Raw genomic sequence first — 20,505 nt, 5'->3', positions numbered from 1 at the left:
TATTCGCGGACGCCCCACAGGTAAAAAAACTCATTCAATTAGTTGATGCCCACAAAGTGTGATCGCCTGCCGTGACACTTTACGCGAACTTTGTATAATCCACTGAAAGCAGCTCTTAGTCTACCTTGTCGCTCTTTGCTGACTAAAGTCCCAGAGATCTCGATATATGGATCTATCGATGAGCTCCTGTGTGTAAGCTTTCTCAATTCTCGCAATGCTTGCTCTTGGGCCGCTATCTGCGTGAACCGCTGTGTCAGGGCTTTTAGGGTGTCTTGAGCTGTAGTAATCCCTGCAGGCGTATGACTTCCTCTCCATAAGCACACCAGTGGAATATTTTTCTCTCCGGTAAATATATGCTAGAAAACGCACTCATTTCTCTTCGTCTGCTGGTACAAAGTGAGAGTACAGCTTCTTGTGAGCGATGAGATCTCCGTGCAAGTGCCCATCTTCACGCCTTGCTCCGTCGAGCCATCCCTTAACTTTAATTGGTGACAAGCCATATATTGCTACCGGCTGTGGAGCTTTGAAAGTGCTGCGTTCCCATTGGCTTGCAAGCCGACGTCTGTTGCACCAACAAGCATTGTGTCACCGTCAACGCCAATCGCAAGAGGGGTCTTCTTTCTACCGAATTGCAGCCAAGAAAATTCAATATGTTAAACTAGCAACGACTTGGTGGAGAACAAACAACTGTTGTTTGAAAATATGACATTCCACTGCCGGTGGAGTGGGCGAGAACAGCTGCGCCGAGCCATGGGGTGCTTCAAACTGTGACGCTCAATGTAAAGCCTCCCCAGGGAGCACTTTCATTAGCGTGCTAAGCTACACTGGGCATCTTCTACTACGGCTGTTATGCCTACCAAAAGTTAGCCAAGTGTACAAATTGGATTTGTTAGGTCGTATCTTCTGTATGGCAGAGTACTATGAGCTCGATACTGGGGGGCTTCAAGTTGTATGCATGTACGCTAGATGCTGTGTGCAACTAGCTGTGTACGTTCGGATTGCTTACAGGTTGTAGGAAATCTTACCGTATTTGTTTATGTCCCTTTATGCTGAAACTCCGCGGGGAGTGGACAGGGGAGGAAGGAAAGTCTTTTGGTGATCTTCAGTACATTTCTATTTGTTAATACTCTTGAGTTTATTTCCACCATACGGAGACCCTAGATGGAACGGTACAGTCTGCAAGGTTGCTGAACGACTTATGCTGTTACTGCTCCTACCTTTTGGGCTTCTGGCAACGTATAGCGCAAGGATTGGTATGGCATTGAAATGAAATGCGGTTATCAATGAGTAATTAATTCTGCTGCTATGCTTGTGTATAGCACCGGAATTTTCAAATTAGCCGCAATCACACACCAAATCCGCTTGGGAGATGCTTCGAATCACTAATGGCATTCCCCTTGTCTAAAGTGGCAAGGATAATTTCATGAAATGTGTTTTATGTAGCTGTGCCTACACTACGCTAACTTGTGTATTGGGGATTTGCATGCTGCTGGCTCTTGCCGCCGGGGCGGGGCCACTGCCACCGTCCCGTGGACGAGGGCCACCTGTCCGCTGCCGTTGGCATATGCAACAGCTTTCCGCAACCATTAACTGTCAGGTAATTGACCGATGCTCAGCCAAATATTTGGGTTCGTTGATGATACCAGCCTCTCAGCCTTGTTGGAGTCGGAACTCTTCTTTTCCAACTTCAGCGCCTTGTTCAGCGCCGCCTCTGCCACTTGGAATTAGTCGGCTACCCGGCTGTACGGTGTCTGGTGACAGTCAGGGGTCAAATACCTATGGCCCACAAAAGATTGCTGCGTTATTTCGTGTGCTTCTTTCGGAACTCAACTTCGCTGCTCACCTGTGCATTACTTTAACCCTCCTAGTGCCCTGGTCACCGACCCGATACCACAGCACTTACTACTACCACGTGGGCCCCTTGTGTGAGTCTTCCTCAGTAAAGTGCTTTTGTAACCTGATGAATGGGACTCCCTTCCACCTAATAGGCGTTAACAGATTCGTGCGTTCTTGTAGAGGGCAAGTTCCCCATCCCCTCAAGCGACAGCACTGGCGGGTTGCTTGGCATATCTCTAGCTGCTCATCCTGGCGCTTCATCTGTAAACCGTTTAGAATCCAGAGGTTGTTGCCGTGGTTTGCTTTTAAATACTGAGCCCTACTGTGGTGTTTGTCTTCCTTCACCGCGACGTCCTCGCAGTCGAGCTTGACGTAAACCCCCACAGGCAGTCATGGAGGGGGAGGCAAAGATGGGCGATTCAAGGCCCCAGAGCTCGGAAGAGGCAACAGCAACACTTCGCGCTTGGCGGGCTTGGCGTTCGAAGCACAGGATGCCGCTGGAGGAGGCTCTGAAAATCCCTGAGGCGTGGCGCCTCTACAAGGAAATGCTGCGTCATAACGGCACTGCGAAAGCTCATGTCGAAAGCTACGAAGAATGGCTTGCCAGCACTAAATGTACGCAACGCTGGGTAGAATGGAAGCGACGCCACCCAAAGCCACTCCGAGAAGTTCTGTCTGACCCTGATGCGTGGCAGCTCTTTTACGCAATGAAGCAAGAGAAGGGCGCCACAGTGCCTCCGACTTACGAAGAATGGCTTCAGCAGCAAGATCAACGAAGAAGCTTGGCATATGAGTCTTGGGTACAGTGGCGCCGCCAGAACCCAGGACCGCTGACCGAAGTCCTGGCTGACCCCGAAGGCTGGGCCCTTTACAAAGCGAAACGTGCGTCACAGGATACTAAGTTGCCTGATACTCATGAAGAATGGTGCCGTGAGCCCAATACAATTAAAACGGTGGCAATGGAAGCGTGGACAACGTGGAGGCGCATGCACCCCGGCGCCTTGCGGAAGGTGCTAGCTGAGCCCGAAGGTTATAATTTATATAAACGTATGCTAGAGGCCACCGGAAAACAAGCCGATCCGACGTACGAGGAATGGAAGGACCGAAAGGCGAACTCTTCATGGCAGGCATGGCGTCGTGAGCATCCGGGTCCTTTGGCTCGCGTCTTATCAGATCCCCGCGGTTGGCAGCTGTACAGGAGTGAGCTGGAACAACAGCAACAGAAAAATGGCTTAAAGGGCGAACTCCCAGCTAGTTACGAGGAGTGGCTACAGCTGCCGCAGCAACAGCGCACAGCATCTAAAAAGGACAAACTCGCTGGTAGTGGCGAGTCGGATGCAAACAAGGACAAGGGTATCAAGCCCAAGAGCAAGTCAGCAAGCAGCCTGCAGAAGGGTAAGCCACAGACTGCTGCGATGGATGCCTGGCTGTCTTGGCTTAGCGCACAGAGTTCTACGGATCTGACAAAGCTCTTACAGGATTCGGAAGGCTGGGAGCTGTACCGAGCAGCCATGAGCAAACCTAGACGGCCGCTTCCTGAGACCTACGAGGGGTTCCGATCTCTGGAGGAGGCTTCGAACGCATGGTCAGCGTGGCGTGAAGAGCATCATGGTAGCCTCATCAGTGTACTGGAGAGCAGCGAAGGGTGGCAGCTCTATTTCGCTCTTATGAATGCGAGAGGCGTTTATATTCCTCGAACATACACGGAGTGGCTGCAGCTTCCTGAACAGCGTGTCGCTGTTGCAGCGGCCGAATGGGTTCAGTGGAGGGAGCGTCATGCTGAGCAACCACTTCTGCAGTTACTGGGGACTGAAGAAGAAGGCTGGAAGCTGTTTAGAACATTTATAGAAGCACTAGGAACCTCTCTGCCTGCAAGCTTTAAGGAGTGGGAACCTGATGCAGCAGATTCACTTTCCCATGTTCAGGCTGCGTGGAGGTCCTCCTCGCGCTGGACTGCTCCGCGCCGATTGGAGGGGTTCGCCATCAGACAAGCTATTGCACAAGTGAATGGCGAAACCTTTCCTGCGACCTACGAAGAGTGGCTTCGCACACCAAGTTCTAGATTACGCAGTAGCCAGACACCTTCCTGGAAGTTATGGAGGCGTCGGCATCCTGGACCACTGGCTGAAGTTCTAAAGGACCAGGAGGGGTGGAATCTATACGTCAGAAAGCTTCAGTTGGGGGGCTCCCCAGTGCCGCTGTCCTACGATGAATGGATGGAGTCTCCTCAGCGTCGATGCCAAGAAGCCACCATGAACTGGGCACTATGGCGTAGGAAAAACAGGGGCCCTATGGTGGAAGTGCTTCAGGATCCGGAGGGGTGGAAGCTCTATAGCGCTATGAAAGAAGCAACGAGCGGCGCACCCCTTGAGGAGTTCGAGGAATGGCAAAACTCTGTTGGGGCTCGAAAAAAGGCCCTTCGCGAGTGGCTAGCGTGGAAGAAGCTTCACCCGGGTCCCCGGTATACCATCCTCAGTGACCCACTAGGATGGCGTCTGTATCGTGCAGCTTTTGCTGGTCAGAAGGCTATTCCAGAGACTTACGCTGAATATATACAAGCTCGCCAGCCCACAATTGCATGGCTTGCGTGGCGCCGTCAGCACCCGGGTCCGTTGTTTTCTGTATTGGCCGAAGAAGGGGGATGGCAGGTGTATAAAGAACACATGCTCGCTACCGGCAAATCCGTTCCAGAAGACTTTAATGAGTGGGCGGAAACCCATCAAGCAGCACAGGCTAATGGCAGCTCTAGACGTGGGAAGCGTGCGGGTTCACCTCATGAGGATTGCATTGAGCCACAGCCAGTTACAGCTGAGTGACCACTGGGCTTGAGCGCACCCAGCAACGCGATGCGACGGTCGACATGCAGCGGCATGTGATACCGCAAGTAGAGCAGGGCTATTCCTAAAGGCGAAATGACCCTCGCCGAGCATGCGACTGTAAAATGGCGAGATCGTTACATCTCGAATCTATATATTAATGCTAGATGTCCAAGTGAACCACGAAGACTGTTTTAGGTACGTACCATTGAAAAGGCGTAGGAGCCTTGCGGCACTAGAGTGGAAGGAGGTCATAACGTTCCTATTAGGCGGTAGCTCTTTTGTGTTATATGCAGTATTGCAGCTCTTTACTGTACAGCGTTGGCAACCCGGCAGAAACCATGGCACCCGGGTGATCGGCGTCCTGTCATGATGGCCTGCCAATAATCTTGAGCCCGCCAGCATGCGACTTTCATTCATATAGCTTCTGTGCTGCACCATGCATGCATTTTGTGCTATTTGCATGCGCTGTGAGCGCTTTCGGAAGCTCTTCTTTCTATTGTGGAGGCCGCACAAGTCTCCTCGAAGCCGTGAGATCACATCGGCTTCTCACCGTTCCATTGTGGCTCAATGAGTCACCCGCCGCTCTGTATTTTTGTAATTCGTGTTCATTCGCCGAAGGCAGGCCTGAATGCTTGTCGGCTATTACCTGCCAACCAGACCAGTATGTCCAGCGGGCGAGGTTGGTCCTTTCATATCTTTCAGAGTGAAGGCAAACTTACAATCAGGTTGATTTTCCTATGTGCAAAGCACCCTGGTGCTCCAGGTTGAGGCATGGCAACCTGATAGCTCCTCTATTCAGTGAATGTTTGATCTGGAGTTCGCTTTAGCAGCTCCCATGCAGGAGAATAACAATTCTGTGTGCAGTACAAGGGTATAGGCAATATTTCACCACTTTAGGGTGCTTCAGGGATCCTTGAATCGACCGCCTGCACTGCCTTTCAATCCTGATGCATGAGTCTGTTCACACCTCAATTGTGGCGGTCACATTCAAGGCGAGGGCTCCTAAATATTTTTCGCGAAATCAGAAATCCCAGGAACCAGAAATCATGGTAATTGATAAGGCTTGTATCACTGCCAAGGTGCACAGCACTGTGGCCAATGACGCAAGGACCGGAAAGGAGTTCGGCGTAGCCCCCATCTACCCAATAGGCAACATTATACTGACTGAGCAACGGGCCAGGGATACTGGGATTCGGGTTATACAGTGCTATACAAAGCCACGGTTCCCCACAAAACTGTAGATCTGTGTAAATCGAGAGCTTGAGTGACATTCATACCATTACATTTCTGGGTTTTGTTACAGCTCCTCGCTGCACAAAAGCCATCGCGTGGAAGTGAGAGGCTAGGCACGCCGAGCCAGGTGGATGACACCCTTAAAGGAACAGCTAAGGGTAGCGATCTGTACGTTGTGGCATCGAGGTGACTTTCTGCTTGCCATTGTCACTGCGGAAACGAAGTGCCAGCAGGATTACTCCCCCTAGTACCTGCGTAAGCCTATATGTGCGGCCCGAAAGCTTGCTCTGATTTAGTATGCAAGTTTTGTGAATTCTGGGAAGGGGATCATAAGTACAACGCTTTATACCAGGCCTCCCTAGGTTGACACTTCAGTCCAGACTCGATACAATTCGTAGACAGGCATTGCGTGTATTTCAAAGAAGCTTCCTGATTCTCCTGCCCTCGTCCTCAATGGTTCCGATATGGGGGAAGGCGTGCGGCGGGGCTACGCGTTGCTGCACCCTCTAAGCACGCCGAGCGTTCGCAGCTAGCTGCACATAGCGTCTGGCACACACGCACGTATTTCGTCTTCTTTTGAATCAAGCCTATAGTACTCCAAAGTAAATAATATGTGCTAAAAGCCAAATATTTTTGGTTAAATATAACTTGTGTAGTAAAAAGTGCCTATATGTATGTAGCTTGGCCCGCCACAGTCGGGTAGCCGGTGCGGCAGCGAGTGGCCTGCCACATGCAGAATTACTGATACCATTGCAGGAAAATTCCTTTATGTGATTTCAGTTGCTTTCCAAAATGGCGCAGGCAATGCCAAACAGCACACTGCCGCGAAATCCAGAAAGCCTGCAATGAATGGCAACTGACTCAAATTATGTTGTGTAAGTGTGGTATATGGTCTACACATCAGCGGATGGCACTAGGCAGTGCTTTTCAAGTGTGGATTATACTGTGGTCCTTGATACAGTGCAGCTAGCACTACTGTGCCGCAATAAACTTCCAGTAGATATCAACTCGGCGTACCGATATCGGCCGTTGGCGGCATTCACTCTGTGTTCGCCTAGGATGGAAGCATCCGATGTAACCACGCAGTGGAGTGTACAACAGTAAATACACAGAATGTTCACTTTGTGAGTGTGCCGATTAGTTTAGAAAGTACGCCCTTCACTCCCAATCCACTAAGTACAACAAAGCATGCACGCATGCATTTTCTAACCACTGGTTCTGGCGCGACAAATTTGTATCGTGAGGGAGTGCTACTATCTAGAGAAAGCAGTGTTAATAGTTATACTAGTCAGCATAATGATGTATGATCAGCATGCCTAGTCGGGGAAGCAGCATTTGGTTGCTGCCATGAGTATCCGCTGCTCGTCGAACTACGTTGGACGGCGATACATGAGGGATCCCACTTCAGCTCTTTACTGCTGCAACCCGTTCTCTTTTTTGCTCTATCATCCGTTAAGTTTTGTCTTGTTATTACGTTTGCTATATGATATATAACACTAGCGATCGTTTTGGTCCTTCAAGTGCCCATGCCCAGTTGACTCGGGCCATTTGAGATACCCCCCAGTTTGGCTTGCCACTCTCCTAGCTTGGCAAAAATAAGTTTCTCATGACTGCATCTAATTGAAGCAAAGTTTTACAGGACTGCATCTGATTGAAGCATGGAGCCTCGGTGAGCCTCTCACTGCAAGGGGTGGTCAGATCAGAATCGGACTATGGCGCGTAATGTCCTGTGCGAGACTATACAGGCTTCTGACACAATGTATTCCAAACAGCCCACATAAAGCGGCGAATGGCATATTCGTTCATGCTTAGGATTTGTCGTGCTACTGTCAGAACTCAGAGCATGTTGGGTACCCCAGTGACGCTCTAGAAACTAGACACTGCCAGAAGCATGATCCGTGCCAGCAGTACTTTTGAGTTTCGTAGTTCTTCCCTGTGTTTGAGCCTTTCAGGAAAGCAAACATTCAGGAGTCTGGTATTAAGGGCCTTCCACTGGTGGCACGCCGAATCCGAGAATACCCTTTTTATCCGTTGTGGAATTCATCAAAAAGTCGAAGTGTCCATGGCAATTCACCGGGGTGTAGCCTTAATACAAGGTCTACAACACTACTGGAGACAAAGCCTGTCGATATAGCAGATCCAGCGAAGAATCATTCATTGCTAAAGTCACAGTGCTCATGTGGGGAATTGAAGCACCGTGATTACCGCCGCCTCGGCTCACTGCGCAGATGCCAAACAGTGGGCGGCTGCCCATCTCAAAGCTACAGCGCTTGGGCCCCACCGGAGATGCCCTGTTCATGCTTTCGAGAGAACCTGGATGAACCGGCCAGGGAGGTGCTGTTTAATTATTTCAAAAAGAACATAAAGGCGCAGCAACGGTACATGCACACCTTGAATCTGCATTACCAAAGCAGATTCTTTAGTTGAAAGTCGTGTGCCCATGAAGTACATAGGAATGTTGGAGATAGTATGAAGTGGTTCAGCTGATAAATTAGATCACGACTGGTGATAACTCTGTCATGGGTCCCACTGGCAGCCCCCGTTTTTTCTGCCGTGTTAAACGCACTTTCAGACACGAACGAGCTCTCAACAACGGCTTAACTGCTCCGAGCCTGTCACGCATGGTATCGGCGAAGTATGGCCTCGTAGAAGCGCCAAAAAGGACGCCTGACCACTCCCCGGTATCGCTAAATAAGGCTTCAGAGAATGATGCGGCAGAAGAAGCCTTCAACACACTTGACGTGTTTAGCCCAGACGCAATAAACACCCGAGGAGAGGATTTCATGAAGCTTTTCACGATCATTCAGTGAGGTGGCCATGAGCCGGGTATCCCACAGATAAATGACTTATGTGGATTTGCCACCGAGGGCATTGTGCATAGGAATGTAACAGTAGTAAACTGTAAGAAAATAGTACGTTGCGCGGCAGCCTTGTGTCTTGCTGAAGTCTCGAATGTGTTTTCTTACAGGGAAGAATATCAAAAAGAAAAAGTTCGGGGTGATGCCATCCGTGGCCCGAATCGCGCAGCAACGATTGGGACAGCCATAAGACGATTTTAGAAAAAGGTGATCACTTTATCTATATCTGTCTCAACGGGGGTAAGACACCTGTGGCATCAGTGACCACAGCTAGAAGCCCCAAAAGCATGATCCTTCACCGGTGGCCTTGTATGGTGCTTAGAACGCGTCCCTACTACAGTAAATATTGAATTCGAAATCCTTAGGGCGCTAGTAGCTGCACGTAGGTTGCATTCTGGGGAACGTGGTCTGTAACCCCCGACTCTAAACGATGCCATTCAGAATGGAAAGAGATGGCAAGCTTTGTGCTCTTTCATACAGAATTTGGGCACATTTTAGTAAGTTCCATTTCAACAGGGATTACCACTGTCACTATGAAAATGTAATACTTGACAGGTCGCAGCGGCGATGCCGAGTTCGACAGCTGCGCATGAAAGGATCCTCACGGCCCTTAAACCGGCGAGTTGGTTGGCGGATGACTGCCAAATAAATCATAGCAGTGCGTGGGTGAATCTTGTACATACGCCGGCAAAAGCCCTACTCCCTGCCAGACGTAGCCACTGTCTATTCAAGCTTCTGCTTCAAAAATAGTACCTACATTTGTACTACAGTTCGCTCTCGGGGTCACCAGCGCACAAGATGCTCTGCCTCTGCAGCTTCCAGCACTGCGCTGCAGATAGGGGCTCTTCAGGCTTTGTAGGCGTGGAGTGTACTTTGTGTGCTGTCTCCAAGCGCACATTGTCATGATAGTGTGTTCGTGGAGGATGATGCAGCATTCAGCGCATATAACAGCACTACGGCTCCTGGGGGAGTGCGTCAATAGTCTTACACATACGCGTGAATCCGTTGTTCATCAAAGGAGAGTCGATACCACCAGGGCCGCGGGGTCGTCACCACATCGCGAGTGTACCAATTCGCGGCTGTGGCCGGCCAGCGCCCCAGTTTTGCTCCGGCATTAGCTCAAAGGGCGGTGGGGGACTTCCGGAAAAGCACGTGCTGTTGCTACCGGCCTCGTTGGTTGGGATGAGGCGTCAACAGTCCCCCAGGGGCGGCGCAAGCAACCAAAGGCAAGTTTGAGGAGGCGCATGACAACCCCGCGAATCGCGAAAGCGTAAAATCCCGTGAAGAAAACCAGCAGCAGTGAGGAAAATGGGGTGAAATCCGTTGGAAATGCAAGGCGATGGTACCAACAAACGCACAGGATCACAAAAACAGTCATGCCCAGCACGACCACAGACCAATCGCCTTCGTCGCTGCTGCCTCCACCTGCGCAAGCAATCAACCGAGTTCGATTCTCCAACAATGACAAGATGTATCACAAATTCATACGATCGCATTCGTATCAATGACTTAAGACTGAAGAGATGTATAACATCCACAAGACACCTTAAGTCACGGATACGCACATGTGGGCGTGATGGGATAGGGGGACGGGGCAGGGTGGGCAACAGAGGAACTGCAGCATGAAGGCACCCAATAGCGCCACAGTCACCCTAAATTGCCGCAACTAGACGCACCCACGTGTGTGCGGCCATTCACACCACTGCTCCTTGCACTCGGCAGGCGAGTAGAAAGAACAGCATGAAGAGTAACGTCTGGGACCTCAGGCGCATCGGTTGAAGATGAGGCTGTACACGGTCCCACTGCAGCTACCCTTGCAGGCATACGAAGGTGAGAAGCTAGGGAGTCGCTGTCTGCGAGCTCTCGTCCCAAGAAAATCACACGCACGTTAAGGCCTGCATGGCAACATATCCCGCATGAGGTCCATTTGATGTGGTGCATACTCTAGACACGTACAGCTGACTCAACATTCTGATACTGTATATGATTTATGAAAGGCCTCTTAGCATTTTGTTGCAGCGTACATACCTCGAGCTAGCTCTTGCCCGAAGACTAATTCTTTTACCTCCCGGATGGTGGCATTTACATCTACTAGTGACTCTGCGGCAGGCATTCCGAACCAAGCAACGGCACAGGAATTAGAAAGTCCACTGTCGCAGCACTACCACGATCTTCCAGACACAATCCGCAAAGTATTATGCTAGATAATATTTGAGGAAGAAAGAGACTGTGCAAAGGGCTTTTTACCATTGAAAGTCGTTGGCTCCCCGGTACAGTTCACCACCCACTTGACGCGAACTTTCTCTCCCGCCATTGCCGCGAAAGAGCAAGACCTAGGATGGACCCTTAAATCCTTAGTTCCTTTATTGATGAGTTTCCTCTGATGCCGTTGACCTGAATAGCCTCGTGCATGACCCGATGGGAATAGTGCTGCCGGCAAAACAACCTGACAATTTAGGGGAACATGCGTCAAAAGGGCGCATCTGGCATCCCAGTATTGTAGTTGTCATACCGCTGGTACTACTGTTCCAATGCTGAGGCTGGTGAAGCTCAAGAGAACCGAAGATGACTTTGCAGCAAGTCGGCTATACACATGCCATTCCGCCAGTTGCTTGCCTCGGAGAGCGCCCTACTATACACCGTTTTGCAGTCCTGTCCGTGTGGTAGGCTAAACTTCAATAACACAACTAGTATCTTGCGAATAGGGGTATCTGGTAAGGAAATGTTTGGCGACAGCTGAATCACCTGCGCGGCGGGCTTGATAACAAGCATTGGTAGGGCAGCCACGGCCAGCAGTCCTTTCAGCTAGTTTCATAGCATTTCCTTCTGGCGCAGAATATGCAAGTACCACGGCAGCTCTCGAATCTACCTCCTAGGCGAGCTATCAGCCCCGCAGGTGCCACATGCAGCATGCTAAGCTTCTGGTTTGGGCATCCTATAAGTGGGGCCCGGAAAAATTATGGCAACTCACTCGAATTATATCCAAGTCTATATTATAGTGCTACTCTCCAGTAAGGAATTATTTGGCACGTTTCCTTATTTCTCCACTGTTTGCATTTTTTATTTCTCCACTGTTTGCGCCGGATGGCTTCGCCAAGTGTTATCCATTCAATTGCGACGCAATCGACATCTTAAGGTGACCTCTCAAAATTTTTACTCAGTGAGGGCAACAGCACGGTCCCATACGGTTATAATTTACTAACTGTTAGAAGTCATCCCTGCCGTGGCCTTTACAATTATAGCATTTTCGTCAAAGTGGAGCCTCCGGCACCTAATATAGCATAGTCTAAGGCCATCGTGTGCAAAATTCAACACTCAATGCGATATGTATTTAATCATTTACATTCATAACGGAAGTGAGGAAATCATGCTTTGGGCAGACAAGCAAGTCCGCTTTAAAATCTCCGCCCACTTACTTCGAAAACCGGATGCCACATTTGTAACGTATGCGCAGTAGCGCACTTTGCATACCCTCTTCGTAGCAGCCACCTACGAAGACCGTATACGCAGTTTCTAGAGTTTAGATCACTTTATCACTTTATATATATGTTGTTTAACTATATAGGAAGATCGAGCTGAAGTACGTATCAGTAGGAATACAATATCCGTTCCGTTCTCAGGTGGGAACAATAGATGTAGCATCTACTTAGGCGTGAAACATAACTGAAGGTGCATTGTTACCCAGTTCAATTGTGAAACGTCGACCTTCAGGCACATGTTTTGGAGTACCTAGATTTATTGCATCACCTAGCAGACTATGGAGAGGGCACGATGGAGGGCAACGTCGTCTGGCGACAACGGACAGCTCAGGGAGATGATGCAAGAAGCACCTTGTGGAGTGTCGCTTGCAGCCCCGACGGGGCTCGACTCGTTTTAGGAGTCGGATGCTGCGTGCTTCTTCTTGAGGTTGAGTCGGGCGAGACGTTGCGGGCACTTGGTGGTCATAAGGGGGACGTTAATGCTGTTGCGTTTGCCTCCGATGGGAATACATTTGCTTCAGGTTAGAGCAGGGTCGCTGGACTTTTGTAAAGTTGAGTACTGCTTATTATCAGAAATTCAGGTCAAACGCTCAAGAAGCGGAGCTATACAAACGGCTTCCCATTTACCATAAGCTAACCTGCCCTTGTCTTTAGGCAAAGCGTGAAACTTTTCTTCTGCGTGCCCCTATGGCTCATGATTTTTCAGGAGGATGCGACAAGCAAGTGATAATATGGGATGCAGATGGGGAGCCCCTGAGGCATTGCACTTGTTCAGGTAGTGTGCAGACTCTCTCATTCAACCCGCGAGTTTTCATCCTTGCCATTGGAACGGCAGAAGAGCTCGATTTGTGGCGCTGTGAAGACCAGCAAGCCCCAGATAATGAAAAGTCTAGGAGCTTTGCGAGTTCCGAAAACATTTTTTTTCCTAGAGCCGCTTCCCGCTTGAGCCGCAGCAGCGATTTGCAGAGTACTCCTAGCAGTCTCGGCAGGGCAGGTTCTATGATTGTTCGGCTTGCAACCAGTACTAGTGAATCAAAGTCAAGCGCTACCAGCACCTCCATCCAGCGGTATGTAAGAGATAAAGTAAGCTCACGCATCTGTTGCCTGTCTTGGGATGAGGAAGGCCAGCGACTCGCTTCAGGTTAGAAGATGCCTAAAACCCTCGCTAGCAAAAGGGGTGCACCACATCCCTCGTTGTGACATACACGAATTTTGGCCTTCGCATAACTACATAATTGTGGTTTCGCATGGCTCCCACGTTTCCAACTGCGCTATGGCTCCACTCTGGTAAGCAAACCGTATATGCTGTATGTGCTTTACGCTGAATGAAGGCCAGTATAGTGGATTACTTGTAGTGCATGACAGATCAAGTTCTCAGCTGTGGAGTCAGCAGTTGGGGGCAGCTGTTTGGACCGTGTCATGGCGCCCTTCTCGCCGTACAGCTGCTGAAGGCAGCTCAAAGAGTGCAGATATACGTGACAGTTTGCTAGTGGCTTGTACTTTTGAGCCGAGTATGTGGCTACTTGATGTTGATGCGGAAGTGCCCATCATATCAACACCCCTCACCCATGACCCCTTGAGCGCTATTTTCTCTCCAGGAGGTGGGCTCTGTTTACAGAACACCTGACAGCCAACGACTTGAAGTCAGTGCTGGGTCTTCATGCTTTGGCTCTCCCTAGCACGTCTTTTATGCTTACCCATGGCACTGTTAGTGAGGCGTATGTATTTGCTATTGGAATTGGAAAGGGGGCCTCTCTCTATGCTACATTGACGAAACCCTTGGCTCAGGCATAATTACATTATCAAATACAAGAGTAGGCTAAAGAAAGACAGAGTTTGACTAATTTAGTACAGTCACAGGAATGAAATAGTTTAAACACGTAGTTCAAGCCAAGTGGGTTAGTTATTCTAAAAGGTGGTAAGAAGACCGGCAAGGACGGCCTCACTTGGCGTGTACAAGTTATGCGGTTCAGGCGACTATCTGGTCATGGTGGGTGTAGACGGATGCATAACGTTGTGGAGCTCTAATGGAATCTACCTGCAGCCCCTCCATGTTTCTGGTGAGAGGCTCGAGGCCACGGCTTGCTGTTTCCTCCCGTCTGGCCAGCGACTGGCCTTCACGAACCGTCAGGGCGACGTTGGGATACTAAACTTGCGGCTTCCAGTGGTTCATGGCCTTCACCGCGAGGTGTATGCTCGTCGGACAACTCTTTGCGAACTCACCGTTCATAACCTACTGTGCAACAAGACAGTCACTATTCCGTAGGAAATGAGCCCTACCTCGCCCTATTTAGAGAGTTAGGGGCATGCATAGGTCGCAAGTAGAACAATTTGAACACAAGGTTTTTTTTACTACTGCAAAAGAAATAATGAAGCTCTATCGACTCCCCATCAACCGGTAGCTGCCAGAAGGAGCACATACAAACGTGAAAACATCTCGATAGCTCATAGCAGCAAGTGCCCCCCTCGCATAGTACAACTGTTTCTGAACCTATGCGTTGGATAAATAATGAGCCCTCTCCGTGTAGTGCAGACATATGCAGGTTCGATGAGCTCATTCAGAAGGTAGCCGTCTACAGGCAGCTGCTGGCAGTTCAGCTTAAAAGGTGTATCGTCATCTCAAAGGCCTGCCAGGCTGCTCTAGGAACTCTGGAATACCGTGAAGTGCATCGCCTCAAAGGATCTTTTGAATGCTCTCTATTGCTTTTGGCTGCCCATTCAGTGGTTCTATGCCACGGCAACACCCTGAAACTCTATGATCTGGAAGGTAGGGACGAGCCCTGGTCCAAGCCAGCAGCGGTTGCAAATGTACTATGTTTAGCTCTTTCTAATTGGTTGTGAGTTTGTCAGCCCAAAATACGTCAAGCACAGTTCAGAGCAGTGCCCTTGCACCACGTGAGAAGTGGATTTACGTATTCATAGATTGCCCGATCCAGCTCAGCTTCAGGCTACCTGATGGACACCCCTAAATTGCCGTCGATGCAAACCTCTGCCGTTTGCTTAGGGAAAGCCCAAAGGCAGTGGAATCTGAAGGCTGCTGTTCGTTACGTACGAGTGCTTGGAGGACCACCGGGAGCTGAGGCGCTATTAGTTGGTCTAAGAAATGGAGAGGTGTTATATGTTTACGTCCACCAGGAACTACCGTTGCCACTTCTTCACCACCATACGGGCATTGTTTGCGTGGACGTGTCAGCAGAACGCAGCCGGCTGGCTATCATAGATGAAAACAAGGAGCTCCACATTTTCGAATTACAGAACAAACGTCGTGTGCATTCGCAGCAAGGCTGCACTTCTGTTGCTTGGAATCTTTGGGTTGATGACTTGTTATCTGTCACCAGCCGTAATGCTCTCATTATTAAAGCAGGTAAAGGATACAGTCCCGCGCTAGTGGAAGATACGCAGTAGGCCAACGAATGTGGAAATGCGTAAAACGCCCACGCGAGAATAATACACTGTGATTGTACTTTTAGGGTCTCTCTTGCCGTACCAACAAGGCTTCCAGGGTATCGTAGTTGGTTTCATGGGTTCATCCGCATTTTGTTTGTATCGTCAAAAGATGCACCAAGTGAAGATTGACTACAAGATTGCCATCTATCGATATCTCAAAAAAAATGATCTCAAGAGTGCATATAATCTTGCCTGCCTGGGGGCAACAGATAACGACTTGAAGCAGCTGGGGCTAGAATGTCTCCGCGAAGGGGACTTGAAACTGGCACGCAAATGTTTCCAACGTCGCAAAGATTACAGAGCAATATGTATGCTAAATCAAGTCCAGGTGGAGCTGGATGTACTGAACATTCCAACAGATCTACAACAGTATGTTTGCAGAGCCTACGCGTACGCGTTTGTCCAGAACTTCACGGCAGCAGCCGATGAGTGGGGAAAAGCTGGCCTTCCTCAGCGGGCGTCTGAGATGTTTGCTGACTTGCGAAAGTCTGTTCACACGGTAGCTTAGTTTTGTTTATTTTACAAGCACTCAAGTAAACACAACTATACTAAGGTATTTCGGCTGGCGTGTGCAGACCTTTCCCATTGTATGCGTGCCCAAAGTTCAGGTGGGCTGAAGCCCGGCAATGGGCCACTATTGCCGCAAAAGCGCAGTGCGATACTCTAGACGTAGATCCAAAGGATGGAACAATAGGCTTTCCTGAGGCGCCCAACAAAGCTGGCGAGGCAATTGCAAGTAGTGCAAGGCAAAAATCTGCCACATCAACAAATGAATCAGGAGGGAAGCTTTTGCGAACGGTATTTTGACCAGACTTGACAATATTGAGCGTGTCTTGCACTATCGTGGTAGTTCTGAGTACGGGCCCACCGTAAAAATAAATACAATATGGATTCTTTATCTATTCTGATGCCTTCTTGCGATACACGTTAACCAATCACAGGAAGAACAAGATAAGTCTGCGCTGGAGGAAGCATTTATGCAAGCATTACGAGAAGCGGCACGATTGTACGTTGCCACAGGACAGGTTGAGCGAGCGAGCCGAGTGTACTCAAATATTGGAGCGACGCAAAGCCTAATTGAATTGTTTCGGACGTACCGGCCTCGAAAGAATCAAAAACTAGGCAATCACCAGAATCAAACCGATGCAAAAATACCTTGCCCACTTTTAGAAACAAGCGAAGATTTTAGTGGAGATCACGAGATGCGAGATGCTTTGCGCTGGGCTATACCTTTTTTTGAGAGCGGCAGTCATATAAACTTAGCTCAGGAGGCGCTATTGTCCTTGGGGGACTCAATTGGGTTTCTAAAAGTCCTAATGCGGGCGGGTCGGTGGCATGAAGCCCTCTCCAGAGCAAAGGAGGTAGAACGAAAACACAAACCTAGTTGCACAGCTAAACTGTTGCATGTAAAATCTACATAAGTGGATCTGGCCTATGATTGCTGCGAAAGGGAGGCTCGGTAAGAGTATGTAACATCAGACTATAGTACGCTGTGCTGCAAGCAAGTCGGCGAATTTCTAGTAGTGCTGACTGGATGCACCAGAATATGGCTGGTAGTTGATGTTTTTTTTCAGGATCCCACGCTCCTAAAACATGTGCTTGTGCCATGGGCCAACGAGCTCATCCGCCGGGATCAGCCTGAAGTAGCTGTGAAGGTCTTCCGGCAAGCTGGGAGGGAAAAGATGGCACTGCGCTTGGAGGCCACTTTACTAGAATGTGCAATCTCCCAACAGCTTTATGCTCAGGCAGCTGCGAGAAGCTGGGCGCTGGCCATAGCTTTTGCGAACATGGCAACCGGTGATGTAAAACTGATGGACAGTTCACCATGCAGTCTTGCTTGCGAGGTAACAGGAATGGCTAGTGATGGCCTTGCAGGTGCTATGAACCATCTAGAGCCTGCTAATCTACCTCGTTGCATCTTTCGCTACCTTGTTTGCTACTTTCGACGTATATCAGAGATTTATGGGGTATATTTCGTGTTGTGGCGCTATGCATCATCTTCACCAGCGAGGCGTGCGATGCCTGCACACGCCCTCCTACGGGCCTGTGCTTTTCTATGGTCTCATGCCTTGGCACCTCTAGCAAAACCTGATAGCCCTGATTCCAGCGCAAGCAGTGCCGTCGACGACAAAAATACCTTTGTAGGAGGTCTGAGACGTCGGTTAAATGGCACTCAAGCACTTGGTCGAGGGCTCCGGCCATCTTGGCGCTTACATTCGTGGTGGCAGGAGGCACAGGCAGCATTGGACCGCCCTCCAGTCCAGGGGTTTTTGCGTAGTTGTGGGATTCGGCTTGATCGGCGTGTCAAAGGCATCCGAACGGTTCTAGTGTTACGGCTAATGGCTGAAGCAGCGCTTCAAATCCATGACTATGAGGTTTGCTGCCAAATATGTTCTGCACTACCAATCAGCGTACAATGCACTACTCGTCAACACTAACTGGCTCAGTTGTTTTCCACTCATGCTGTTCAGTCATCCTTGAAATATGTCATTGCCGCTCGCTTTATGATCTGAACTTCGAAATACAATGCCATATGCTGACCTCTGCTTGGCCTCAACAAACAGGACAGAACAATTAAAAAACACAATATTGCTGCAAACGTTGATACTTTGTGACTCAAGAAAATATGGTAAACCCATAGAAATCCCCTTCGGTGATGCACAATGATACTTTTACCACTGTTACTCTCTGGCGTATATGCAGGTTGCAGCGGCTGCTTGTAATGAGCTATGGCGCCTTGCTCTGCGCGACCCTGAAAGGAGGGAGAGAGCTGACCTCGCAGTAAAGATTAAAGCAGCATCAGCCTCAGCTGCAGCGGTTCCTAGGATGCATGAAATTCTTAAAACCTTGAGCAGTACGATCTGTGTTCTGTGCGGGACAACAGTGCCTCTCGTGACTTCTGAAGCCCTTCCTCTTGGTGTGGACATAAGCTGTGGGAGCTGCGGGTGCCCTATTTCACTAGAATTTGGCACATTTGCTCCACTAGCAGCAGTTGAGTACTGCCCGCAGAACGAATCGGAGCAAAGCAGTCTACCGACGGGAACAGAATTATCCCCTGACGCTAAAGGCTGTTCTGTAGACGAGCAGTTCCTTACAATTGCTCGGAGAAGCATGCTGCGGCGTCAGGCCTCAACTTCATCACCCCACATAGCATCTATTCCTGGTCCTGTTAAATTCCAGCCGCCCCTTCTTAGTGCCAAAGCAATACAGCAACAACCACGCGAGAAGATCTTATGGCGCAACAACAAATGCATAGAGGGTAGCCGTGGTTCCCGCGTTCTTCGCCTGCTTGGACTGCCCCACACACCGGCAGAACGAGCACTACATAATGCAACCCAGCACGAGCCTGCGGCAGAAGCGGTGGAGGTGGATATGCTAATGGCATGCGCTACTTGCTCCCATTTGTTTATCTACCCACCAGCTCAGGGGCAGCTCTTACCCAACAACCCCTGCATATTCTGCGCCACGATTAGTCCCCGCACTCCGATCCTTCCATGCTTCGCCCTTCGATAATTCGAATGGCAGAATAAATTGAGTTCAAACAAGTTCGACAGCCCAGTAGCGCTATGGCTTCTCATTGTAGAACATTTTTCTCCTCATTCACTTACCCCTCGACTGAATCATTACCCCATGAGGCACGGCCTCGCTTGTTCCTCAGCACTTGCGCGATAGAGTCAGAAATAAAACGGGAAATATCGGTGCAGAGGTACATGGAATAACTATGAGTTCGCATATCAATCTTTCTGGGATACCATATCGTGCAGAAAAGCACAGCTACATAGCATTGTACTGGTGCGTTCTGCAGCATATTGAGGAGCCCTGCCTGTTTTCCTTGGTGCACATAATGCAGCTGATGTTTGCGCTCATCACAGTATTGGTATTTCTAAGACTTTCCCCAAATTTCTCTCCGGTATGATGGTGCAGTTAGAGTGTTTCTCCACATCGGTTTTGGCCTGTGGATGCCTGCACTTGCACTTAGCATTGACGAATGTGACCAGTTGCGTTGTATGCGCTGCAAGCGAGAGTGGTGATCAACCAACTAGGCGGCAAGTATCTCACCCGTCTTGTACAAAGCAGTAGTACTCTTGTTTTTCCGATATCGCGCTGGACAAACACACTATCTTTCTCGGGGGATGATAACTGAATGCCTCAAGTGAAGCCTCGCACTCTGTGGGGTCTGGAGAAAGGTCATCACAGATTTGGCTTTGCATTGCACTGTGGTGACGGCCACTGCTTGCAGTGCACTGCTCCAGGCGAAAATTCTCTTACAAAGGTGCTGCTGTGCCCCTGATTCCTTTCAGGCTCGCCCCCTAGTACTTCGATTTCTGCTCTAAACAAGCGTAGCTGCCTCCATGCTCAGAGTGTATGACCTCGTAGCACTTTCGCCATACCCATCTCGGAACTAGCCATGGGTCTTGTTGTATGCGAAGAGAAGAGACGACCTCTTGGCTCGTGGCTGGCTATAGGCGCTTTCGAGGAAGACCTCCCTGATGATTCTTTGGTAGTCAATTAAGGCAACAGTATAAACGATGAAAGTACGGTAGCAGGCAAAGATGCATAGATCGTTCCAACGTAACACAGTTCCCAAGTACGGAAAAATGGCTTGCACACCTTTTAGGTTTCCTGAGGAACGTGTTTTCATTTTATGGTAAGGCTGATATGAATCTCCAAGACATGCGGCGCTGTTGGCGATGTAAAGCTGCGCACCGTTGTCCACTACAAACAGCATTTGGGCAAAAGTCTGGCTACCTTGAAGCTCTACGTGGGGCCAGCCAGATCCAGTAAATTACAGTATACGACAGTCCCTTCAAAACTTTGATAGCACCTACGGCG

At 49.5% G+C, this 20,505-nt stretch overlaps 3 protein-coding genes across 3 annotated transcripts; 2 read left to right on the top strand and 1 right to left on the bottom strand.

Moving 5' to 3' along the window:
• Positions 1 to 2,228: 2,228 nt before the first annotated feature.
• On the top strand, positions 2,229 to 4,652 carry LOC34619252. Its single transcript, XM_022732554.2, has one exon. The coding sequence runs from the start codon at positions 2,229 to 2,231 to the stop codon at positions 4,650 to 4,652; it is 2,424 nt and encodes an 807-aa protein (XP_022589489.2).
• A 5,208-nt stretch (positions 4,653 to 9,860) lies between these two features.
• Positions 9,861 to 11,060, bottom strand: LOC34619250. The gene is given in 4 exon segments (XM_026338409.1): positions 9,861 to 10,199; positions 10,379 to 10,641; positions 10,775 to 10,846; positions 10,994 to 11,060. Coding segments are annotated over 4 exon segments (741 nt in total).
• Positions 11,061 to 12,517: 1,457 nt separating this feature from the next.
• Positions 12,518 to 19,185, top strand: LOC34619249 (intraflagellar transport protein 122 homolog). The gene is made up of 11 exons (XM_026338427.1): positions 12,518 to 12,746; positions 12,932 to 13,366; positions 13,557 to 13,826; positions 14,199 to 14,487; positions 14,769 to 14,992; positions 15,230 to 15,487; positions 15,696 to 16,158; positions 16,281 to 16,470; positions 16,614 to 17,033; positions 17,247 to 18,047; positions 18,376 to 19,185. Exons 1-11 carry the CDS (start codon positions 12,518 to 12,520, stop codon positions 19,183 to 19,185), a joined length of 4,389 nt encoding a protein of 1,462 aa, XP_026194212.1.
• The last annotated feature ends 1,320 nt before the right edge of the window (positions 19,186 to 20,505 follow it).

The sequence above is a fragment of the Cyclospora cayetanensis genome, unplaced genomic scaffold (genome assembly GCF_002999335.1).
Source record: "Cyclospora cayetanensis isolate NF1_C8 unplaced genomic scaffold, CcayRef3 CcayRef3_contig_26, whole genome shotgun sequence".
NCBI lineage: Eukaryota > Apicomplexa > Conoidasida > Eucoccidiorida > Eimeriidae > Cyclospora > Cyclospora cayetanensis.
Note: the sequence above shows the minus strand (reverse complement) of the source record. Positions and strands in the feature narration are given on the sequence as shown.